At 34.7% G+C, this 27,311-nt stretch overlaps 1 protein-coding gene across 2 annotated transcripts; it reads left to right on the top strand.

The window, feature by feature from the left end:
- Window positions 1–2,414: 2,414 nt before the first annotated feature.
- Window positions 2,415–3,325, top strand: LOC136219976 (late embryogenesis abundant protein Lea5). 2 transcript variants are annotated; one of them, XM_066007604.1, is made up of 2 exons: window positions 2,415–2,637; window positions 2,966–3,325. In XM_066007604.1, the coding sequence occupies exons 1-2, from the start codon at window positions 2,561–2,563 to the stop codon at window positions 3,204–3,206; spliced, it is 318 nt and encodes a 105-aa protein (XP_065863676.1). In that variant the 5' UTR covers window positions 2,415–2,560; the 3' UTR covers window positions 3,207–3,325. The 2 variants fall into 2 exon arrangements, with proteins under 2 accessions (XP_065863676.1, XP_065863675.1); XM_066007603.1 differs by having other exon boundaries at window positions 2,416–2,637; window positions 2,963–3,325.
- The last annotated feature ends 23,986 nt before the right edge of the window (window positions 3,326–27,311 follow it).

Here is a 27,311-nt window from a genome sequence, read left to right on the forward strand (position 1 = left end):
CCTTTGGGCGGAGAGAACCAGTTTGAGTGCGGGTAATCATTTTATGAGTTTTGGTGATTGGTTGGGAAGGAATGTTGGATTTTTTGTGGGAAGAAGTAGGTTTGGATGCGACAGTATTAGATGGGGATGATATTTGTGGTGAATTTGAGGTTGCTCAAACAATGGAAATAAGGATCTTTTAGGGTTGTTAAACCAATTTAGGCTCTGATACCATGAAAATACTGCAACCTCAATTGAGTTTTATTGAATAGCATAACATGCTTTTAAAGGAGATTACAGAGATCAGTTGTAACTGATTGATATCTAAGGATACATGATAATGACTAATTCAAATACAAGTAAATATCTCAACAATATTATCTACAGATATTAACAAATATCTCTAATATAACAATTACGAAACCACCCTCTATCAGTATGGAACTATTAGTGTTTTTAATTCAAAATTTTTTTTGAAGCAAATGTTTTTTTTCTTGTTTGAGTAGCTGTGAGCTTATAGTTGTTATTGTTGTTATCAGTTATTTATTATTGATATTAAATGTTTGTTATTAGTTGATTAATTATTAGTGTGTGATAAAATAATAATAAATTATTGATGTTAGTATAGACATGTTTAAAATAATAATAAAATAATTAAAATAACTAAGAAAAAATTAAAAAATAATAGTTTATTAGATGTAAGAAATGTGTTTTATGAAATAATTCCAAAACGCTAAGGTTTTTATTGTAAGAGATAAAAAAAATTATTAATAAAACAAGATTTTTTTTTCTGCCGTTTACACTGAAATATAATTACCATGTTTAAAGTTTTATAATTATATAAAAATTAATAAATCAATTACTTTATATTAGAGAGATTGTGATTATGTAGGAAAAAAAGAAAAATATATATAATATGAAAAATAAATGTTTTATTATTAAAATATAAAATAAAAGGTAATTTTAGGAGTTTAAAATTTATTTAATATAGTTTAACCATTGATTTAACAAAAACAAAAACTGAGTGACTATATATTTATTTCTAAAAACATAAAGATAAACATAAAGATCAAATAGTGTATTAGTTAAAAATATAAAGATCTTATAATTATTTATCCAAATAAATAAATCAAATCTATACTATATATATAATAGCGGAAGTAGAGAGAAATAAGGAGAAGTGTTTTAAAAATATTTTTGATGAGTTGTCAACGTAAAATTTTAATTAATTAAAAATAACAGATTTATATTTATAATAAATTAAATAATTACTAGCCCATAAATTAAAATAATAAAAGAAAGTAAAAGTTACAGGAAGATCCATTCAAAAAAAAGTTACAGGAAGATGAAAAAATACAACGCAAAGGAAATCCAAAAGTCACAAATAAACTTCTATATAAAGCACGATAGATAGTATTCAACCATTATATTAATCGGCCATGATAGATAGTATTATATTTTTGAAGGTAATTATTCGATTTTTTCATATGTTGTGGTTACTTTGTTCTCAATCGTGTTATTGTTTTATCTTTATTAAACAATAGTTGTATAGTTTCATCTTTCATAGTCAATTTACCCCAGTTCTATATCTCTCGTTAGACTAAATTTTAAGGGGGTAATTAATTTATTAGTCCCTATATTTTGATAAAACATACTGTTTAGTCCCTGTATTTTCAAAAACACATGGTAAGATCCCTAATCTTTTTCTCGATGAACTGTTTAGTCCCTAACGTTTTTCTCGGTGAACTATTTAGTCCCTGCAGTTAGACTCTTATGAAGATTTTGTTAGTCAATTTGGATTAGCAGAAACATCTTTAGTCATCACTGAAGTAGTTGGCAGTAAGCATGAGTTGAGAATATGGAGGAAATTAAACTCACCATTGATAGTAAAACGATTTTCACCTTTAATTCTAACAGGAAGAGTAAGCGAGAGAGATTTGAGTCGATTTCTACCTTCAATTCAACCAGGAAGAGTGAGCATGATTGATTGGATTACGGGTTAGGGATTCAATCATTTCTCCATTTTTTTGTGAGCGCGAGTTGTAAGAGAAAGACATAGAAGCGTGAGTTACTTTTGACTGATAAATAGTAAATGGTAATTTAGTTATGTCCGAATTCATAAACGGTAAAAAATCTAACAAACAGACTGAAGGACTAAACAGTTCATTGAAAAAAAATTACGGACCTTACCGTGTGTTTTTGAAAATACAGACACTAAATCACGTATTTTGTCAAAATATAATGACTTATAAATTAATTACCCATTTTAAGGCGGCAATTTAAAATTATAATTCTATAAATAAATAAATTACAGATCCATTGCATCGGAAGTTTAACTTGGAGAAACTAGAAAACACGTGTCGAGTATGCAGTATTTTCCAGAACTTGACGCGTTTCAACCATTTCCTTCGCGTATATATATAGGCCCATAAATTTAAACCCTAACCTCTCAATCTTCACCAGCAAAAAAACCCACCGCCGGCAGCCGACTTATAGAGCGAGACGCTGCTGCAGAAGACCGGAGCTTCTTCTGCAGTAGGTATCAGCTTTGTAAAATTATACCTAAACAAATAAATAAAAAATGTCTCGCTGCTCTCTATCTAATGCTAAGCTTCTTGCTTCTTCCCTTTCCGATGCTTTTTCCGTCCATCTCTTCCGGTGAGCATTCAGTTTATTTTTGCCTCTTCTTTTTTATTCTATTTTTCTTGTCACCTGAATTTATTTTAATTTTTTACGGAATTCTTCTGAATAAATATTCAAAATAATTATTAACTAAGGATGACTTGATTGATTAAAGATAATTTATAAAAAAATATTCAGAATAATTTGTTACTTAAAATAAAAAAAAAAATTATAAGAATTTAAAGAAGATAAATTGATTTTAGAAAATTTGTGTATATTAATATGTATGTGGCGTATTTTTTTTTATAAGATTCATATATTGTGTTGAAAATTAAACTTCAAATTTTGGAATGTGAAACAGAAGAGGTTATGCGGCGGAGGCACATGGTTCTGTATCAGGGAGGAGCTACGGTATTGTAGGGTCTAAGAGTGGTATGGTGGGGAAAGTGGAAGAAAGGGCTGTGATCAAAGAAGATACAGGGGCTTCATCTGCGTGGGCTCCGGATCCCGTGACAGGTTATTACCGGCCAGCTAATCGTGCGGCTGATATTGACCCGGCTGAGCTTCGTGAAATGCTATTGAATCACAGGGTTAGGCAACACTAGATAGAAGCCCGCACTAGCTAGCTTCTACATATTTGATATGATGTCGTTTGTGCGTTTGTGTTTGGGTGTTTGTTTGTTTGTTTCTTTCATGGATAATATATGCTGTGGTAGTTTTCATAGTTGGTTTATGCGTCTATCTCTAATTGGCTAAAGACTATTATTTGTATATTGGGTATGTTAAGCGACGATATTTTGTGAAAATTACTGAACGTGCCATAGAAGCATATTTTCGAAATTGAAAATTATTAACTGTTTTTTAATAGAACGATTTTAAAAAAGGAATAATAATTGAAAAAAATCTGTAATGACAACCAAACGTAAATCAATAAAGAATTTTTTTTTTGGTAAACAATAAATTAATAAAGAATTAAAATTTCTTTTTATATATATTGAAATGTTTTGTATTAAAAAAATGAAAATAACTGAAGTTGGAAATTACAAAAAAAAAATTAGATAATTCTGCAAGGAATTTGTATTTAACGAACTTAAAACTTGGGAAAGATTTTGCAAATAATGAAAATAGCTTAAAATTTTGAAATCTTTTGGATTGAAATTTGGACTAATAAAGGTGGAGGTTTTTATGAATGTGAGAAAGGAGGAAGAAGAATGCTCGAGAGAAATGAGAGAGAATCACAAGATAAGAAATTTTTATAGATACAAATGTTAGAAAAATGTTTGTGTCACACCTCTTTATATAATCCTAAACTTTTAATTTACATTTAAAATAATCAAATTAACTCTAAATTTTTCCTATAACACCAAATAAAAATTACACACTTAATAATTATAATATATATTACTATTAAGGTATAAATTCTAAAAATTTAGATACGGACGTGACAGTTTGCATCTCTGTACAATGCTTTTACATTAAAGAATAAAGAAAAATCTTCATTAGATCCGGATATGATTCCTCCCAAGATATAGATAAGTTCTGGTTAAGAGCTTCACCACATGTTTGCATCTCTCTTAATTTTTAGTCATGAATATTGTTATCTACACTTCACACGTGCACCATTTTATCATTGTTAGTAAGAGATCACAAACATATGATTAGACATGAATTTTTTTTTAAGAAAATAAAAAGATATATATTGTCTTTTGTACGAGTTGGATAAAAAAATTCAAATATTTCGCCGAATTCATAAGTATTAATTTTCAATTTTATTATTAAATCACAAAAAGAAAATATGAAATCTCTATTTTAGAATTACTGATTATCTACAATTGGTGTAGAATAAGAAATAAAATATCTATGTTTTCTAATAATATCTGAAATCGACCTAACTTGTCAATGTTCACGGTAAAATTGCTTGTAGCTGCCAGCATAATGGGTAAAATTGTATCATTTTAGACATTAAGAATAAAATTATTCCTAGTTGTAAACGTTATGAGCATTTTTTTGACATTTTCCCTTTTATAATTTCATCGTTGATTAATTTAAAACATGTCCATTTTAGACATTTTAAATCCGAATAACAACAATTCAATATAGTTTTACCAAACACTAGTAATTAAACAGCTAATAACAAACATCTTACTGCAACTGCAACTGCAAACATCTAACAGCAACCGCAACATCTATTAGCTAACAGCTAAACCAAACAGACCATTAATATTACTTCGTTTTAGTTTTATAAATACTAATTAAACTTAGTTTTAGCTTCATAAGTAGTAATTGAACTTATAATGCTCCAAGGTATTAGAAATCCAACGAATTATACTCCGAGAAATTAGGTTTCTAAAAGAATAATACTGAAAAATAAGCTTAAAAAATTGACTTATTTTTTTTAACTCCTAAAAACCCTTTCAAAAATTTATTAGATTATCTTTATTATCTGGGATAAAAACCAAAATTTGTCAATCCATTCATGAAATAAAATATTATTTTTATTTTTATTTTAAAAAAAAATATGCTCAATAAATGCTCCATTTTTAGTGCACAAATGATTTTAAAGTAATTTTACACCTAAAAGATTAAAAAATAGAAGAATCATTAAAGCTTTTCCTTTTTAAATCTTGTCTCTTATATTGTCAAATGTTAATAGTGTTATCGGTTTTGATCACATTGACCTTAATGATTAAATGAAATCGATCGTTTACCGTTAGATCTAAACTTGTTAGAAGTCTAGGTAAAGATTTAAAGGATTCTAAAACTTAAATTTAATAAATTTTAATCTAACGATTGGTCATTCAGGATCAATGTAAACACTGCTATATCAAATATATGTACACAAAAATGGAATCATGTGCAATTTTATCCTTTCATGAATTTTTTGAAATGGTTACGGTGGAATTATGCCAGTGTACAGTCAAATTAATGTAAAAATTCAAGCATGTAAAAAAGTCTTAAACTTAACAGCCGAGAAGCTCTCTTTTTTTCCATCCAAATTTTAAGGCTGGAAGATAAGCTTTTTCTTTGCTTCGATTTGTTTCTTCTCTATTGAATAAACTTTTGTGGTTTTTGGTGAGAAAAATGATATTATTATTATTTTTTTTTTGAAAGGCAACAGAACTTTATTAAGATAAAGCAGAAGCATCTCTAACTAGGATGTCGCCAATGAATAAAGGAAAAGAGTAATGAATGAAAAAATTAGCATAGGTCCGAGCATTCCTTGCCAAGGCATGGGCTGTATCGTTCGCTAATCTTGAAACAAAGACTACTGAGAAACCTGAATGAGAATACAGAATAAACCTAATATCTGCAATCACGTTTCCAAATTTAGTCAAATCTGTTGTAGATGAGGAAATTGCGTCAACGACCACCTTTGCATCTGTCTCAAAAATTATGTTGTTATAGTCGAGTGGTTGGGCCCAAGTTAGGCTCTCTCGCAATGCTAACGCCTCTGCGAGTTTTGCTGAGATTTTTCCTTCATTGTGCGTGCCTAAGCCGATTAGAAATGTACCTTTAAAATCGCGAATGACAACACTTGCACCAAAATGGCCATCTTCGTGCCAAATCGCAGCATCAAAATTACATTTGACGTAGCCCGGAGGCGGCTTCCGCCATCTTTTATTTCTACCGATTGACTGTCTTTGGGCCGTACCGAAAAGTGAGGGATCAATATCGCAGTCGGCGTGTTGTGGGTCAGATTCCGTAGCGCTTCCGGGCATCGTAGAATAAACTTTTGATTGATCTACTACGATATATTTGATAGTTTCTTCTTTATTTGTAGTTTTTGGGTGTTTTCCCTCTCTATGATTGGTTATGATATGTTTCTATATTTATTATTTTTTTCTTTATAGAAAAACAGAACAGTTTGATCTATCATCGTATAGATCCAGTTCATTGAAAGATCATAAAGTCATTCCTAGAAAAAGACTATATAAAGTGGATTTTCATGGTGTATTTTGTTATTATGCTAAAAACAGTTTCACGCATTTTCTACAATTATTCTATCACGATATATGATATTGAAAATCAAGTTTCTATGATACATTTCTGGAATATAACTTTTTAATTACTTATATCTTTCAAAATTATATCTTTTTAATTATCATCCTTCTTTTAAAAAATTCAAGCATGTTATAAATTGTGATATTCAACATAATATTATTCTATTAACCTTAAAAGCAAAGGAAAGCTATAAGATTAATTACAAAATTAAATTATTTTGAAAGTGATAATAAAATTCCAAAACATAAGAATCTATGAGATGATTCTGAATTAATTATTCTTCATATAAGCATAAGAAGAAATCATTCTCTCCATAAATAATGCACAAGACAAATTGCCCAAATATTTGAGATTCTGTCATTAATGTCACATTATCTAAAATTTATTGAGCTCAATCATTACAAAAAAAAAAAAAAAATTGAAAGATGCATGAATCTATTCAACTCAATATTCAATGAACCATGGAATCCAAAAAAAAATGAAATCATTTCATCTACCTTTCACAAAAAAAATAAATAAAAATATTTTGCTAATACTTTTTCATTTAACATGAAATAGCAATATAAAAAATTCACTTAAGATTAAAAAACGAGAGGATAAAATCTTCACTCATGGCATGGTAAATTCCTATATAAGATTTAATTGGTTCATGAAATAAAAATAATAATGAGAAATTTTTATTATTGCACTTGAATATTAGAGCCTAAAATCTAATGGGCTACATAGCCCATTAAACTAAACTCTTTGTCTTTACGCAAATTGAGAATTTTCAAGGCAAGCCCATTAGAAATATTTAATGGGCTAAAGAGAGTAATCAACGAGTTTTATTTCAGATAGGCCGTTAATTTCTCACACCACAAGATATTTTATAGAAAAATACCATTAACTTAAAATACCGTTAACTTTGATATTTAGAAGTAATTTTACCTCTAACGCATAAAATAAAATGATATATTTTACCTTTTATGTTAGTAAATTGGGTTAATTTAAAAAATAATTCATCAAACTATTTTTTTAGTCATAAATCTTGGCATATACAGTTCACATGTGCATCATTTTATTACACATTAACAACAGATCACAAACATATGAATAGATGAATAGATGTGGAAAATAATTCAAAAATTTATTAAATTATACTGTATTTTATATGAGTTGGTAGAAAATCCAAATAATTCATGGAATTTAAAGTATTAAATCACAAAAATTGTGAAATCTTTTTTAAACTTGTACAAAATAAAGAACAAAATATTTGTATTTTAGGATGATATCTGAAATTGATTTTACGTATCAACGTGTCAATGTTAAGGGTAAAATTGACTCAACATATCGGCGTTAAAAGTAAAATTGCTTTAACTCAAACATCAAAAATAAAATTGTACCATTTTAAATGTTACAAGTAAAATTGTTAACGTTTATCAATATTAGAAGATTTTAACACCTTATTCGTCTATAAAAAAAAATAATTTGATCAGATATATTTATAATTTTTTATTGTATTTATTTCATATATAAAATTATAATAACATGATAACCATTTTGTTGATTTTAAAAGATGTTTTTGGAAAATAAAATGCAACCAACCTTATGCAAATTGGATCTATTGAATAGGCTGCCTCCAATTTGAGATCTCTTTGAGTTTAGGAAGGTTGTTAGAATATAAATTGACTATTAGTCAACATTACAGCTGATGATTAGTTGTTAGATTAGCTGTTAATATAATTTCTTAGTTTCTTAACTCAGAGTTTCTTGTATGTATTAGAAATTTTTACTTAAGGACAGTGAGGAAATGTTAGGGTGAGAATTAGGGATGGCAACGGGTATTGTATCTGTGGGGATCCGGCATTACCCGATCTTAATTTGATTATCCATACTCTGTATAAAAGGGTATGAGATCAAAACCATTATTCATGATGGGTATGAGACCGGTATGGATTACCCCCAGGATGCCTGGTACCCATTACCCGTCATAAATCTTTTATATATTAAAAAACATTATAGTTTTTTAGATGTAAGATGTGTGATTCAAACACCAAACTTTTGTTCTTCAATCATTGATGATACTATTAGGCTACTTTATTCTTATTGATTGAAATAAAGATATCCGTGAATTAAATGGTACGAGTATAAGATGAAAAAGTATACTCATTAAGGTAATGAAACGGGAACGAGTAATTAAAAAAAATAAATGAGTAAGAGTTTGAGATTTGCACTACCCGCACGTACCCTACTCGTTGTCATCCTTAGCGGGAATGGGAAATATACTTCCATCCTGCGGATATTTTAAAATTATTAATAAAATTATATATATATATATATATATATACTTTAAATATTACTCCCTCCATTCCATTATATAGGTCATTCTAGCAAATTAGTTTTTTCCCTAAATATAAGTCATTCTAGGATTCCAATGCTTATTGACCAATAGTGACATGAGAGAGAATTATTTTTTGTATTGGTACATGTATTTTTTAATATTCCAATGCTTATTGCCCAATAGTGACATGAGAGAGAATTTTTTTTAGTTAACCAATATATTTCTTAATTTGTGTGAAATACCCTAAAATGACTTATATAATGGAATGGAGGGAGTAATATTTATTTGTATGCTTAATAAATCTAATTATAAATTTAATTAATTTTTTTTAAGAATTAATTTTTTTTTTGGTAGGATAGGAAAAGAAAACAAACAACAAAAGCCGCTCAACCCGGGATCAGCCTAGGAAAACTGACCCCCACCACATCCTCCAAGATCATAGAAGAAATGAAGACCGGAGGAGAAGAAAAGATAGAGAGACCCAACATTCTAGAATGCCCTTCCACCGCAAGACAGTCCGCTACGCGATTTTGCTCCCTATAAATATGAGCAAAGCTAAGAGAATCAAAGGAGAAGTCAATCCTTCTAATGCCTTTAATTAAGTTTAGGCTATTTAGGCAAATAACATTGTTCTCAGAAATCATTTTAACCGCTTCAAGGTTATCTGACTCAACAAGAAGCTTATTCACCCATGGATTTTTTGCTAACTTCAGGCCAGAAAAAATCCCCCAAAGCTCTGCAGAAAAGGACGAACCAATACCCAAATTCTGAGAGAAACTAGAAACCAGAAACCCACCTGCCACCATCATCTCTTAGAACCCCTCCTGCGGCAATTCTCCCGTCCCTTAGACAAGAACCATCAGTGTTAAGCTTAACCACACCTTCGCTCGGCCTACACCAACCTAAAAGATGGACCTCCTTCCTCTGAACAGCCCTAGCCAAGGGTTCCTCAACAAAGCTCTCAACCAAGGTGCTAATCTTTTTGGAAAAGAAATCTAAGACATTCGGCAGAGACACCGTTTCTCCTCCAAAAATCTCCTCATTCCTCCATCTCCAAATCTGATGGCAAACCACCACAAATAAAAGAACACCCTGATTCAACTCAGCCAGAAGTTTCCCATTAATCCCATCCACAAACCAATCATTCTCAGAGTGGGCTAAAAAAGAAGAAAGCACATCCCTAGGGAGAATTCTCCTCCAAACCTTTTTACTTTTCTCACAGTCCCTAAGAGCATGGAACAAAGTCTCTTCATTATCTCTGCATCTGCCACAAGCTCCAAACTCCACCAGATGCCTCCTTTTCCTATCCGAATTAGTAAGCAACCTATTTTTAACCCCTAGCCACATGAAACTTCTAATACGGTACGACACTTTTAAGGCCCAAATCGTCTTCCACACCCCTGGGGACGAGGTATCCAACTCCTGATAGAAAGCCTGAAAAGCTGATTTACAAGAATAGGCCCCGTTATTCGTCAAAGACCAACAGTAACTATCCTTGTCTTCAAATTTACTACTAATTTGAACACCTCTAATTGTAAGGAGCGATTCCAGACTGAGGTAGGAATCAAATTTTGACCAAATCCACTCACCCTCAGAATCCACCACATCTGCAATCCTCCAGTCCTGAATATCCAAAGGTGGCAAAGAAGTACAAACATCCAATAAAGGCTTTTTCCCTATCCATATATCTTTCCAGAAGCTAATGGACCTGCCATTTCCCACATTCCACCCAATCCCTGAACAAAACTCAGCAAAAACCGCACTAATGCCTTTCCAAAGAAAGGAACAATTAACCACTCTTTCCTTAGGACCCCCAAACACCTTATCCTTCCAATATTTCCCGCATAAAAGTTGAACCCACAGAGCTGAAGGAAGCTGCCACATTCGCCACAGGAGTTTCATTAATAAGACTTTATTATTATCTTTGGCTTTCCTAATGCCCAGACCTCCCATATCCTTAGGTTGACAAACCTCATTCCAAGGAACGAGGTGGATCTTCCTCCCCTCCCCAGCTTCTCCCCACGGGAAGCTACGATTAATTTTATCAAGATCCTTGAGAACAGGCTCAGGAAGATGACAAGCCTGCATAATGTGATTGGGAGTCGCACAATTGACAGATTGAATCAACGTAAGTCGGCCAACGAGAGAGAGAGTCTTAGCTTTCCACGTGGCACACTTCATATTAGCTTTATCCAAAGTATCTTTAAAAGACACTTTCGACACTCTCTCACTATGGAGCGGAATACCCAGATACTTCCCAAGAGAGCAAGTCAGAGGAATTCCCGACAGATCACTCATCCTTTTACAGGCTCTCTGGTTCATATTCTTAGAGCACATCATTCTGGACTTCTGGACATTGAGCTTCTGACCAGAGGCAGAACAGAAACAATCAAGAATATCCATAATAATACTTAACTGCTCCTCATTACCTTCCAGAAAAATCAGAACATCATCTACAAAGAACAAGTGAGTAACCTGGGGACAGAACTTATTGATAGCCACCGGGTGGAATTTCCCATTATCAACAGCATCTTGGATCAGGTGAGACAACTTTTCCATTGCAATAACAAATAAGAAAGGGCTCATTGGGTCCCCTTGACGGAAACCCCGGCCCGGAGAGAATTCCTCCGACATATCCCCATTTATCAAAACTTGAAAAACATGAGAAGAGATACAAACCTTTATTAACCTTCTCCAATTGTCTGGGATCCTTGCTCTCTCCAGACTCTCCATTAGAAAACTCCAGTTAATGCGATCATAGGCTTTCTCCAGATCCAACTTAAGAGCCACAATACCTCTCTTCCCCTTTTTGATCTTCATAGTGTGGACCATCTCTTGGGCAATCACCACGTTATCCATCATTTGTCTACCAGGCACAAAGCTTCCCTGATTCTGACTAATGATCTCAGGAAGAATGCAACGGATTCTATTTGCCACAATCTTTGTAATAGTCTTATAGAGAACATTACAAAGACTGATAGGCCTCATATGTAAGAAAGAAGAAGGCTTCTCAACTTTAGGAATCAGAACTAGAAGGATTCTGTTTACCAGCCCGATATCCTGGGAGCCATTAAAAACACCTTTGATGAAGTTGTAAATACCTTCCTTCACAACCTCCCAGTGTTTATGGTAAAAACCAGCAGGCAGACCATCAATCCCAGGAGCTTTAGTAGCCCCAATACTAAAAATGGCTTGATCAATTTCTTTCAGGGAAATAGGGTGGAAGACTTTCAGAATTCTATCCTCTCCCACCATGGGAAAGGTAGCAACAGATTGAGCCTTATCCAGATCAACAGGTTCCTCTTTAAAAAGGTCCCTATAGAAGTCCAAGGCCAAGTGCCGAATATCTTCGTCCTCATAAACCCAATCACCATTAGAGTTTTTAATAGCATCAATCATATTCCTCTGTCTTCTAATGACGGTAGAGAGATGAAAATACCGGGTATTCCGATCCCCATCTTTGATCCAGGCTTTCCTAGACTTTTGAAACCAAAGAAGGTCTTCCTTCCGAAGCACAGCTTCCAACTCCTTCTGAAGGGTTCTGAGAAGGCCATCCAAACTGTAATCGAACCTCACCTCCAACCTATGCTGAATGCCCTCAATTCTATTCAATAATTTATTCTTCCTCCTAATAATATGCCCAAAGACATTTTATTCCACCCTAGCACATTCTTTCTGAATCCCTCAGCAGCTTGAAGGACATTCGAGTGAGGCTTCCAATTATCTTGAACGAATTCCTTAAACTTAGGGTGAGACTCCCAAGCCACCTGATACCGAAAAGGTCTCTCCCCCCTAGGCCGATTGCCTCTCATCAGCCTGAATAAGATAGGACAGTGATCCGAATGACGGAACGGGAGATTTAACACAAAACCTTCAGGGAATGTAGATTGAGCTGAAATATTAGAATAAACTTTGTCCAACCGAACAAAGGTACTGTTGCGCTTCCAAGTGAACTTATGACCAGAGGCACCCAGATCAGAAAGCCCACATAAATCCATATTATTCTTATGATTAAGGCAACGGTTAACATAGTAATGCGAACCCCCTCTCTGATCACTCATAAGTGCAATATCATTAAAGTCACCAGCCACAAACCAAGACTCAGTTATGTTAACACTCATAGAGTAAAGAACATCTCAAAGCCGTTTCTGATTGGCCAGGACATGATCAGCATACACTAGGGTAATAAAAAAGGATTTATTACCAGAAACACTCACTTTACTATGAATAAACTGTTTATCCATACTAATTATATCGAAATGAACACGATTTGGCTTCTAGAAAAGCCAAATCCCACCAGCCCGGCCAGTAGCCTCCGATCTAACACAGTTCCAGTTTCTAAACTTTTTAACCACCTCATCTGCTTTATCTCCACTAATCTTAGTTTCCATTAAAGCAAAACAAGAAGGATTAAATTGTTTAATTAAATCATTAACATGGATACGGGTAGCCTTGCTAGCCGCACCTCTAACATTCCAAAGCAACAAATCCATCGATTGGAGGACAACTGACCGCACCCACAAACCTAAGCCAGGTATTTATCAGGGGCTCCTGAGAGCCTCACCGAAGTACCCGCAGGCCCTCTCTTATCTGGTAAAACCATAGTGTTATGGACACTTTTTTGCTTCCCCTTTAGCTTTTTCATACTAGTTTTGTTAACACCCATAGTCTTCCCAATACCAGGATCAGCACAGTGATTAGGAATACTAACCTCATTTATCTTCTTCTTCCCTTGAGATGCCAAAGCCTGGGACCCCACCTCGGATTCACCTTTGGAGACAAAAAGGGGATTAATATTTTCAACCACCTTATTTGATGGTTCAACAGATTCTAAGCCTGGCATGCTTTGCTCAATATGCTCATCAACCTGGTCAGACTCTTGGACTTCCTTAATAGTCAGGGCCCCAAATTTGGATCCTGAAGTGATACCTGAAGCAGCCCCAGAATCCCCCCTAAATTTAGGGTTAGGCTTCTCCTTGACACTAGGATTAGCAGTAGGATTTGGCAGGGTAGACTTTATATTAATGTTAATATTAAGGGGACGATTTTGAACAACTGAAGGATGTGTCCTTCGTCTAGCAGACCTCTTAGCCACCATCCAGGGCCCAAAATTCCCCCCATCACCTTGGATCTCTTCAGCTCTTCCGATAACACCCTCAACTACCTCCTCTAACACCTTCTCCCTCTTAGGGCATCCCTCTTGAGTATGACCATACATACAACAATCAAAACAAATATTATGTAAACCTTCATACTCAATAAAGTACACCTTGTTATGAACACAAAATTTTGACAACAGAGATTTTGCAAGATCAATATCAATACAAACCCTTGCAAACTTGCCTCTAATAGCTCCAATTGTAGTTTTGTCCACATGGTGAACCTTCCCAACCAGACCTCCTATTTTATTGAGAAAACTTTCACTATAATATTCGATAGGTAGGCCCAGGAACCTAACCCATGTCAAAATCCTGTTAACCGAGCAATCATGAGGATTAAAATTAGGAACCCAAGACCGTAAGGCCAGAACATGATTAGAAATAATATACGGACCCCCATTGATCACAGCATTATAATCCTCAACTCGAGTAAATTTAATGACATAGTAGTCATTTTCTAAGTCAGTAATACTGACTTTTCCTTTCTTAGCCCACTGAGCTTGGATCCTCTGAGCGAAATAGTTAAAGCTAATTCTCTTCCCAAGCACCGTTACTATTAAAGAAATCTTCCACTTATCCCTGAGCTCCCGCTAAGGAGAGCCGAATCACAGGACAAAGAGGATCGTCTTGTTCACCATCCTCTTCATCAGAATCAGAGTACACTTCATCAGACTCCCCCTCCATCAACACTTCCTCCATACAAGGCTCCTCCTCGACCACCCCCATTACCGTATCTTTCCAAGAAATTTTCCCTAATCCATTCATACCAACCCTAGATTTGGGGGAAACCGCGTTCCCCTAAAACTGAAAACCACAATCATCACCAAACCTACCTGAAACCCCTTTACTATCCTGGATCTGTCCCGAGGCAGCCTGCACCACTACCGCCGCCCCATCCTGCACAGCACCAGCCCTGCCCGCAGACCTGCTGCCAGCGCCAGAACCAGCGCCGACGCTCAACTCGCAGTGCCCAGCAGCGCCGCCGGCGCTCAACACGCAATGCCCAGCAGCGCCGACGCTCAACTCGAATTGCCCAGCATCGCCTCCTGCCAGCGGTGGCGCCTTGCCCCCAGCATCGGACACCATGCCCGTCCCAGCCGCCCGAGCGTCCACCCCCAGCTGCACAGCCTGGACACCCGGCGCCTCTCTAGCCTCCATCATGCCCTCCCGCCCATCATCCCCCATCCTCACTGCCGCGCCGCCCAGCGCCTCCCTAGACACCATCACCCCCTCACGCCCCCACATCCTCCCTCCACCCTTCTCCCCTAGCGCCCCACTCCTCCAGCCCACCCAGCCCAGCCCCGCCGATACCCCCTGCCTGATCTGCCCATGCCGATGCCGACACCACCTGCTCACCGCCAACCGTCGCCCCCCTTTCCTTAGATCTACCCCTAACCCTTTTCACCATAAAACCCTAGCAGAGAGAAAAGAGAGAGAAAAATTATCGAATATTTTTTTTAAGAATTAATTAAATGTTATATATATATATTATTTGTATTTAATTAAAATATCAAAGTATTATAGTTATTTTTCATTTTTTTCGAGAAGAAACTAAAACTCTTTTAAAAAGATTTAAAGCATTTTCAGCAGTTTTTTAAGTTGGATTTTAAGTTAAAATTTGAGAAGGAAAAGTTCAAAATCAACTCCAACAGCCTTTTAGTGGCTCCTCAAATCACTAGGAGTTTCTACAGGCTGTTGGAAATGCCCTAATAGAGAGTTTCTAAATAAGAGATAAAAGTGTTTGTCAAATCACTAGGAGTTTCTACACTCTTAAAACCATTTTTATTTCATGTTTTATTAAAAAGTTTCTCTCCTCCTACTATTGGTAAATATAATAATAATTAATATTTTTAATCATAAAATAATAATAAAAATGAGTAAATATGAGGTGTATTGTTGGAGATAATATGTATTACTTACTCCTCAAATCACTAAGAGTCAATTATCTATATTATTTTTAGAGAATGCACTAAGAGTTTCTTGAAGATGCTCTTAAAGATAAAAAGAAAAGCAATAATTATAGGGAAAATGGAAACCTAACAGGTGTTCTTAAAATTTATCGAAGATTTAACATGTGAATTTGAAATATGAGGGGTTGAGTGTGTAAAAGTTAGAATCCATTTAGTTCACATGTTCCGATTTGTTGTTTTTAGTTAGTTGTTTGTTGTTGATGATATGTAGTAGATATTAATTGTTTTTTCTGCTAAAACCAACTATTTTCGAATTTTAACAAACACTTTTATCTATTGTTCAGAATTAAAATGCACAAAGTAGTTAAAATATAGAAACAAATAGACAATTAAGGGGTGTTTGATTACCTATTATTTCATTCTTGTTTGCCTTTTCACTCTAAAATTTAGAATTTTAAGTGTTTAGTTAGATACTTCATATTTGTCTTTTATAACTGAAAAAGTAGCTGTTTATAAAAGTATGGAATCACTGCTTTTTGGAAAAACAGTTTTTTCCAACCGCAACAGCAAATAACAAACAACAACCATAAATAAACCAAACCGGACATTGATGTTAATTAAGAGCTCTCTCTATAGCATCTACAAGAAAAAATCAAGAAAAACTAAGAACATGCATTAGGCCCATAAGCAAGAACATAATTGTTGTTTTGTGGATCATTAGTGGACAAGTAAATTCAAGAATCCCATCATCATGTTCACTCCATATTTAATCATCAATTAACTACACAAAAAACCATCTTTGTGGCCCTCTAATTGCATGGTATCCATCCATCCATCTCATATTTAATTATTATTGTTTTCTATATATAAATACAAAATGCCTTGTCAATGCTAATCTGTCCATGCAAACTAAATAAAATAAAAAAATTATTAATTACTATAAAAATTAAACTTACATTTAATAATAGATCGTGCAATTGTGCCCCTAAAAATGGTCCCCTTTTGCATAAAAATCTTGTCTTATTTCATGATTATCAAAAAGTGGCATTATTACTATAACACAAATGCCTTTATTAATACCCTATTCATACTTGCTTCTATTTCTTTCTTTTTAAAAAATTAATAATAATAATTTGGAATCCGATTTAGATGAGTGATAGTAGTTTTTTATTGGCCCATATGAATAGGGTAACATGACAAATTAGAAGCATTTTTTCTTTTCTAATTCGGTTAATATATCATTTCACTCTTAATTTTTATATTACTTGCCAAATGGCATCATCAATTTTCAGAATTAAAGTGGCGGTGAAGTTCTTAGCTTGTTGGTTGAGAGCTTAATGTAGAGGTTATGGGTTCAAATCACATTGGAGTGGGATGCGTTGTGGATTTTCCTTTGTCTTTAATGTAATTTTCCTTTATTTGTTTATGTAAGTGAATTGTGCACAACTTTTTAAAAAAAATTCAGAATTACAGTATTCACTTAGACACTAATGATCAAATGAATTTGATGAGATGAACACTACTACGACACAATGACACGTGTCCTAAATGTTATTGTGAAGAAAACATGTCAATATTCAAATTCTGATACTAGAGTATTTTCAAAAGACTAGCCTAATCTTTAAAAATAATATAAACAACTTGATTTGTGAAATGACTAGTACATATCATCTCTAATAATACTCTTCGTATTCACTTCTTATTTATTATTTTATCGTTAAAATTATTAATTATTGTTATATTTACCACTAGTAAGAGGAAAAAGACTTCTCAATAAAAATTATTAATAAAAAAATGAAATAGATGAGACTAAGAGTAAAGAGAGGCTCTTAGAGATTGTTTGGATATGATATTTTAAAGTAAGTGAATGTAAGTGTAATTAAGTAATCTTGTTTGTTTTAAAGTGTGATTGAAAGGCACAGTGAGGGTGAATTTTGGGTAGTTTTTCTTACGCTCCAAATTAGAGGAGAATCATGGTACATATATTTTTCTTCAAAAATTACTCTTCGTCTTTGATAACATCTCGATATTCTCCTTGAGGCAAATCATAATATCCCATAAGAGAGTACTTGCTTTCCGGGATGACCACAAGGGTCGAATCTTCATCCACCAGAGATAGTTGTAGACACCCTAATGCAAGTTCATCCATTGCAAACGGTGAATAATAATTTTCTAGTATAAGTCGATCAAAGGGAAATCGTATGGAAGTAGGGTGAAGAAATAGAGTGGTAATTTCGATTGGCAGCGTCGAAATTGGAGAAAAGAGGGAGGCGATGAGAAGGCTTAAACCCCAAGCTAGGGTAAAACTCAAAACCCTAGAACCAGGGTACGGATACTCGACTCTTAGTGATTTGTCAACAGCATATCATTTAGTTTAGGCCCTGTTTATGTGTTAAAAAACAAATATTGTGTTTTGAAAAAAAATGGATATGTAAAATTTTGTGTTGGAAAATAAAATATTTTCTATTATTTGGCTACAACACTGAAAAATGAAACGAAATGGTGAGTGGCTATTATTTTTAAAATTGTACAAATGTAGTAGAATTTCAAAAGTTAAGGAAAATTCTTTGTTTTTTCTATAAAGATAAAATGTTTTACTAACTTTATTCATAAATTTTTCTGTTGACTCGCCTACATTAGTATGACGTATTTCTCCTGTTCGAACTGAGGTTTGAAACTAAACTTCTTCTCGAGGGAATAGATGTGGCGATTTAGGTGAGATCCAATGTAGATCCAACTTTTATCTATCTCTTTCTATTTCTATATAAAAAAAATATATGGAAAATTTAAAAATCATGATAAATAATCTAGAAATTGCAACTTTACGTAAGGAAGAGTTTGATTTTTTGGAGTGATAATAAAACAGTTACTGCCACTTTACAGAAATGTACATAAGATTTTCACTTTATATGGCTCCTCGTTCAATTCTTTCGAAGTCATTAGATCTTTTTCCTCGTTTGAGAAGTTCCTCTCTTCCTTCACGTAAAATTTTCATTGAATTATTTTTTCTAAATAAATAAATAACAGATAAAAAAAATATTAATATTTTTCGCCAAATAAATAAGGGCTAATTACAAATCTAGCCCAATTAAGAGGAGCTTTTTACATATCTAATCCACTTTACTTCCATCTTACCAAATTAGACACTTTCAACCATTTTGGACAAAATTACCCTTAGTTCTATTCAATCATCGATATACTTCTTCCGCTTCCGCTTCCGCTTCCGCTTCTTCTTATTCTTCTTCTTCAATCATCGATATACTTCTTCCGCTTCTTCTTCTTCTTCTTCTTCTTCTTCGTTTCTTCTTCTTCTTCTTTCAACTTTTTCAATTTCTGATACCAATCATTAACGATTTTTGAGATTATTGACGTATTATGTTCAATTTCCTGTAGAAATTGTATGTTTTTAGCTTATACGTTTGCTTTTCTCGTTGGTCTTGCCTCTTTCTTCATCTGTAATGGTATCGTTCAATTTCCTCTATTTTCCACAATTTTCCTCCATTGCTGTCGCATTTGCGATGAAATGCGGCAACGGTTGTCGCATTTGTGACAAAATGCGACAAATTCGTCACAAATACGACAGCAATGGAGGAAATTTGAGAAAAATTGTGGAAAATAGAGGAAATTGAAACGATACCATTACAGATGAAGAAAGAGGCAAGACCAACAAGAAAAGCAAGCGTATAAGATAAAAATATACTATTTCTACGGGAAATTGAACATAATACGTCAATAATCTCAAAAATCGCTAATGATTGGTATCAGAAATTGAAGAAGATGAACCGAAGAAGAAGAAGAAGAAGAAGAAGAAGAAGAAGCGGAAGAAGAAGAAGAAGAAGAAGATGAAGGACCCAAAAGACGGGTTACCAATAACAACAATCAAATACGCGGAATACCAATAACAACACCACAAGGATCAATCTAACAAACAATCAACCAAAGCACCACCCAAGTTCCAAATCAAAACAGCAACAATAACCACAAGGATAGAAATCTAAACCACAATCAACAACACAAGATTTATACGTGGAAAATGTGAAGAGTAAAAACCACGGGACCTTTGAGGAGTCCACCCTACTTCTCTTATTATGATAAAATTGAGGGCAAAACAAACCCAATAAAGTCTTACAAAAGGTTTATAACCCACCAACAATCATGAAACAATAAGAGATTTGAAGAAGTAGACAAATACCAAGAAAGAGAAGAAATCAGTCTACAATCTGCCCCAACTCCTAACAGACCTTCCCGACCTCCGAACGGCAATCCCAACTGTGAGAACAAGGAACAATATGTCTAGAAGCTCCTGTCCAAAAATCGTGACGATCCGACGGTTTAATCTCCGGGAATCGATAAAAACGTGAACTGACCCAAAGAGAGAAAGGCCAAATCCGAAAATCTCTTTTGTGTGTGTCTTTTCTTCTTCTTTCACTTGTCTCAATAAATGATAATTAATTCACTTAAATACATATTAACCTAGCTTCTCAAAGAAGCCAAAATTAATATTAAATGGACCTTAAATATGGGCGGGACCCATAACAATCTCCCCCTCCAGCCCATCACGGAGAGAAGAAAAACTCAAATTCTTCAACGTTTGAATCTCATCCCGGAAAGCTTATTACAAAGCTCAAGCTTGCTTCCGGGAACCACCTTGGTTAACATGTCTGCTGCATTTTTATCTGTGTGGACTTTCTTTAATAGCAATTCTTTCTCTTCAATCACATTCTGCAACCAATGATATCTGATATCAATGTGCTTGGTACGAGCATGATACATAGCATTCTTGCTCAAGTCCATAGCACTCTGACTGTCACAGAATGTCACATACTCACATTGCTTTAAACCCAACTCTTGAAGGAACCTCTTCAACCAAATCATCTCTTTACATGCTTCCACAGCTGCTATATACTCTGCCTCAGTAGTAGACAATGCTACACACTTTTGTAGCTTGGATTGCCATGAAATGGCTCCCCCTGAAAATGTAAACACATAACCTGAGGTAGACTTTCTATTATCAAGATCACCAGCCATGTCTGCATCTGTATATCCCTCAAGAATCAGTTTTCCACCTCCATAACACAAACTCAATTTGGAAGTACCACGCAAATATCTGAAAATCCACTTAACAGCTTCCCAATGAACCTTACCCGGATTGGATAAGTATCTACTCACCAAACCAACAGCATGTGCGATATCTGGTCTAGTACAAACCATAGCATACATCAAAGAACCAACAACAGATGAATATGGAACAGAAGACATACTTTCTTTTTCTTCATCTGACTTAGGACAAGCTTTATTACTCAACTTGAAGTGAGCTGCTAAAGGTTGACTAACAGGCTTGGCATTCTTCATATTGAACCTTTCAAGCACACGTTCAATATACTTTTCATGAGATAACCACAATTTTCCAGCTTTCCTATCACGAGCTATCTCCATTCCTAAGATCTGCTTAGCTGGACCCAAGTCTTTCATGTCAAATGACTTGGACAAATCCTTCTTCAAGTTGGAAATCATCTCTGCATCTTGTCCAACTATCAACATATCATCCACATATAAAAGAAGGATAATGAAGTTACCTCCAGGGAAATTTCTAAAATACACACAAGAATCTGCTGAAGTTCTATTATAACCATTCTTTGTCATAAAAGAATCAAACTTCCGATACCATTGCCTTGGTGCCTGTTTGAGCCCATAAAGACTCTTCTTCAACTTGCAAACAAGCTTTTCTTTTCCCTTCTCTTCAAACCCTTCAGGTTGCTCCATATATATCTCCTCATGCAAATCACCATGTAAGAAAGCAGTTTTCACATCAAGCTGCTCCAACTCCAAATCAAGACTTGCAGCTAAACCTAAAACAGTTCTTATAGATGTCATCTTGACAACAGGAGAGAAGATCTCATCAAAATCAATGCCTTTCTTCTGATTGCAACCCTTTACCACCAATCTGGCTTTGCGCTTCACTATCTTGTCACCATCTTTCTTGTTCTTGAAAACCCATCTGTTTTTCAAGACCTTCTTACCTTTAGGAGGTTTCACAAGCACATATGTCTCATTCTTTTTCAAGGAATCCATCTCTTCCTTCATAGCATCAAGCCAAAGATTTTTGTCTTTACTAGACAACACTTCTTCAAAGTTCTCTGGCTCCCCCTCATCAGTGATAAGAACAAACTCTGAGCTTGGATATTTTGTAGAAGGTTTTCTTTCTCTAGTTGACCTTCGAACCGGTGCTTCTTCCACCAAAGGAGCTGGCTGCTCCCCCTGCTCATGAACATCCTCTACATCATTCTGATCATCATGTGGAACATCATCAAATTCTGGTACACCATCACCATCATTATCAAATTCTGGTGCATCATCATCTTCATTTGATTGTACCTCCTCAACACCATCAAGTGTTGGTTCAACATTCTCATTTATTGGCTGCTCAACAGGAAACAGAAGAAGTATCAGTAATATCAAAAGACAAATCTGGAGTAGAAGTGTACCTTGTACTCAGAAGTTCTGAGCCCATCTCTTGCTCAAAGAATACTACATCTTTGCTTCTCACCACTTTCTTCTTCTCTGGATCATAGAGTCTAAAACTATACTCCTCATCACCATAGCCAACGAATACACAAGGATTAGTCTTGGAATCAAGCTTTGATCTCTGTTCTTTTGGCACATGCATGTATGCCTTGCATCCAAAGACTCTCAAATGTGAATAAGTAGGATCTCTACCCTTCCATACTCTCTCGGGTATCTCAAGGCCAAAAGGAATTGATGGTGAACGATTGATCAAGTACACTGAAGTATTAACAGCTTCAGCCCATAATGTCTTTGGAAGATTGGACATTCTAAGCATACATCTCACTTTCTCCACAATTGTTCTGTTCATTCTCTCTGCTACACCATTGTGTTGAGGGGTGCCAGGCACAGTTTTTACATGTCTAATTCCATGGTGTGAGCAATAATTCTCAAATTCTTTAGAAGTGTACTCACCACCATTGTCAGATCGAAGACATTTCAATTTTCTTTCCATCTCCCTTTCTACCATGACATGAAACTTCTTGAAAGTTTCAAACACTTCACTCTTTGTCTTCAACATGTAAACCCAAGTTCTCCGAGTAGCATCATCAATAAAAGTGAGAAAATATTTACTGCCACCAAGAGACTCCACCTCTAAAGGACCACAAACGTCAGAGTGTATCAACTCCAACTTTCCTTCCTTCTTTGTAGACTTCTTAGAAAAGGAAGCTCTATGTTGCTTTCCTGCTAAACAATAATCACAAGGGTCAAAAGAAACAGATTTATCAACAGGAATAAGAGATTTACCTGCCAAAAGTTTTAACCCTTTATCTGTCATATGTCCCAATCTTCTATGCCACAAATTAGGAGAGTTCTTTTCTTCAACCACATTTAGCTCACCAGAACATACATTCAAGTATGTTTTATACAAAGAACAACACAAATCACCTCGAGCAACTGTCAATGAACCCTTGGACAATCTCCATTTTCCATCTCCAAAGGTATGTCTGAATCCTTCTAGATCAAGAACATTTGCAGACAACAATTTAAGGCGTATATCGGGAATATGGCGCACATTCTTCAATATAAGCATGCACCCAACACTTGTCTTCACCCGAATATCACCAATGCCAACAATGCTTGCCGAACTCTGATTTCCCATATTGACACTACCAAAATCTCCTGCTTTGTAGTTCAAGAAGTATTCCCTTCTAGGAACACAATGATAGGAAGCTCCTGTATCAACAAGCCACTCTGTGCCTGAACCATCAACATGATGACACTCACTAGTTGCACAAATCAAAGAAACACCATCATCACTTTTAGAAGTGAAAGCTGCAGTATTTTTGTCATCTCCCTCCTTCTGAGAATCTTGCTTCTTGCCTTGTTCTCTTTTCCAACGGTAGCAATATTTCTTTATGTGACCCGGTTTGTTGCAGTGATGACATACCATAGGCTCTTTCCCATCTCTGGACTTAGACCTACCTCTTGAGTTACCACGCCTCTTTGGACCTTTACTCTTGCCTCTACCTCTGTTCTCAACAACAAGAGCGTGTGAATTATCAACTCCCATCTCCTTTCTTCTTATCTCTTCATTAAACATACTCTCTTTGATCACATCCAAAGAAAGTACACCATCTGGAGCAGAGTTACTAATAGTCACAACAAGAGTTTCCCAACTATCTGGCAATGAACTCAACAGAAATAAAGCCTGCAACTCATCATCAAGAATAATCTTCATAGTGGTAAGTTTGTTGATTATATCTTGAAAATCACTAAGATGTTCAGAAACCGACTTCCCACTTTTCAACTTCAAATTAACAAGCCTCTTAATCAAAGAAGTCTTATTATGAGCAGTCTTTCTTTCATAAAGACCTTCTAATTTCTTCCACAAATCATATGGGTCAGACTCTTGAGAAACATGGTTGAAAATGCTAATATCAATCCATTGTCTGATAGTCCCCAAAGTCTTTCTTTTCAACTTTTCCCATTCTCTATCTTCCAATGTTTCTGGTTTGACTGGTTTGGACAAACTACCATCCTCTTTGGTTTCTGCATCAATTGGGTCATACAAATCTTTGCAAAATAACAAATCTTCCATCATAGGTCTCCATATAGAATAATTGGTTGATGTCAATTTAACCATGGAACTATTACTGCTATTAGACTCCATAGCTAACTTCAAAATTAACCTTGCTCTGATACCAATTGAAGGATCCAAAAGACGGGTTACCAATAACAACAATCAAATACGCGGAATACCAATAACAACACCACAAGGATCAATCTAACAAACAATCAACCAAAGCACAACCCAGGTTCCAAATCAAAACAGCAACAATAACCACAAGGATAGAAATCTAAACCACAGAAGAAGCGGAAGAAGAAGCGGAAGAAGTAGACCGATGATTGAATAGAACTAAGGGTAATTTTGTCCAAAATGGTTGAAAGTGTCTAATTTGGTAAGATGGAAGCAAAGTGGGTTAAATATGTAAAAGACCCTCTTAATTGGGTTAGATTTGTAATTAGTCCAATAAATAAGGTGTTGATCGTAGGATTTGAGGAATGATTAAGGAAATAATTAGTGGCTAAGATGGTACGGTTGAGTAGTCTAATCAGGAAGAAGCAAATGAACAGCAGGGATAGAGACGATGACGAGAAATCTACGGATAGGGACTCCTCACTTATTTAGGGTACCCTCTAATCATGTTGTATCAGAAACTTTCAATAATATTACCCGAAATGACTATTCTGTCATTTATTTACTTGTTCAATAACGAAAAACTCCAAAAGGAATTTACATTGCTTCAGAATCACGGGGTTAGATAGGACAAAATCAACGAAGATCTCCATGTGAAAGTCTTTCATCCAACGGTTGATAATTGAAGATCATGCATAAACGCAAGTACTAAAGATCCATATGTTAAGTAGTAGTATTATTATTATCTTATTCCTGAAATTACTCCAAAATCCAAAAATAAAATATAGCTGTCTACTAGACATAATAAAACTAACGGTAAAGAAAGAAAAGGAAAAGGATAGGGACTTGCCAATGCCATGTGTAAAATCAGTTTTACCTAGATCTGACAATTATCGTGTTCGAGTCGTGTTCGTGTCGTGTCATTTCGGGTTCGTGTTAAAAAAAACTAAACCCAAACCCAATCCAAAAACTTTCGTGTCAAAGTCGTGTTAACCTGTTCGGATTAGTGTCGATTCCGTGTCGTGTTTTCGGGTTACATGTAATTTTGTTATGCATATATATTAATAATAACTCTTAAAAATATAAGAAGATATGATACTGTTTTTAAACATTTTATATTATTTTTAGATTAGTATGTTAACACTAATTATCGAAAAGTTCGATAATATCATATTAGAGGGTCATGTAATTTGTTTATAACAATTTAGGAAATTCAAATCAATATTTGCAATTAATAATTATAATTTTATTATCTTTATTAATAAAGTGACATAAAAAATACGAGAGAATATAACAATAATTTCCAATATCCGTGTCATTTCGTGTCGTTTTCGGGTTCACATATCAACACTAACCCAACCCAAGAATTTGGTGTCAGTTTCGTGTCAACCCAAAAATGACCCATTACCTATTAAGCTCAACACTAACACTAAAAATCCATGTCGTGTTCGTGTCGTGTAATCGGGTCGTGTGTCATTTTGCCACCTCTAGTTTTACCGGTCGGCCTACCGGTCGGTCGAATCGGCCAGGCGTCCGGTCCGAACCTTTCCGATTTGTTAAATTCTAAACAAATTGGAGAGACCTGAGATTAAACTGGAACCCGATAGTCTGGTTAGAAATCAGCGTGACTCCAGGTCTACACATTATAATACGGCCTAACCCCTTCCCAGCCCCTTAAACTTGTAGCTTTTTTTTTCATTTAGCCACTTTAACTTTAGGTCTTCCTATTTAGTCACTTAAACTCAAGGTCTAATCCCTTTCCAGCCCCTTAAACTTGTAATTTTTTTTCATTTAGCCAGTTTAACTTTAGGTCTTCCCATTTAGCCACTTAAACTCAAATATTGTAACTCTTTTGGCATCTTTTTTCAAATCAAAATTTGAAAAATTAGCAATTCGTCAAATGCAGTTTTTAATTCATCATAACCAATTAAGTTATTAAATAACTAATCTCATAATTTGGACATTCATAAAACAATCTTTGCGGATTTGAGGGTTTCCGTGATACTTTAAGTGGTGAAATTTTACCTTTATACAACTTAGAGGAATAGAAATTTAATATCCTACGCGCCTCCTAATGTTTGAAAAGACAACAAGTGACACGTAAGTGCCATGTAGGCTTATAAGGGCTAAATGTGTCTCATTTGTTGAGTTTAAGTGGCTAAATGGGAACACTCTAAGTTTAGGTGGCTAAATGAAAAAAAGTTACAAGTTTAAGGGGCTGGGAAGGGGTTAGACCTTATAATACAAAAGTGGCCAGTCTGAGGGATCTCATTTCAGTGTGGCTTTTGCGTTACCCACGTCGTGCGGGTGCGCCCCTAACTCGATGGTGCTTCAATTGAATCCCTATGCATATAGAGTTTTTCCCCTAGTAAGTAGTTAAAAGCTTGTAAAAATGTCATTTACTTATAAAGTAGTTAAGATTCTCGTTTCTTTTCCATGTGGGATGAGAATGTTTAATTTCTTTTTATTTTCTTCTAAACCATTTCAAATGGTTCAATTTGAGCATCAATTTTTCATTCATCACTTGTCCGTTTTGAGTTTATAATATACTGTTAAAACAATCTCATGACATAGAATAAGTTGACATATTTCAAGTCATTCTAAACTTCATTTAT

The sequence above is a fragment of the Euphorbia lathyris genome, chromosome 2 (genome assembly GCF_963576675.1).
Source record: "Euphorbia lathyris chromosome 2, ddEupLath1.1, whole genome shotgun sequence".
In the NCBI taxonomy this organism is placed as follows: domain Eukaryota; kingdom Viridiplantae; phylum Streptophyta; class Magnoliopsida; order Malpighiales; family Euphorbiaceae; genus Euphorbia; species Euphorbia lathyris.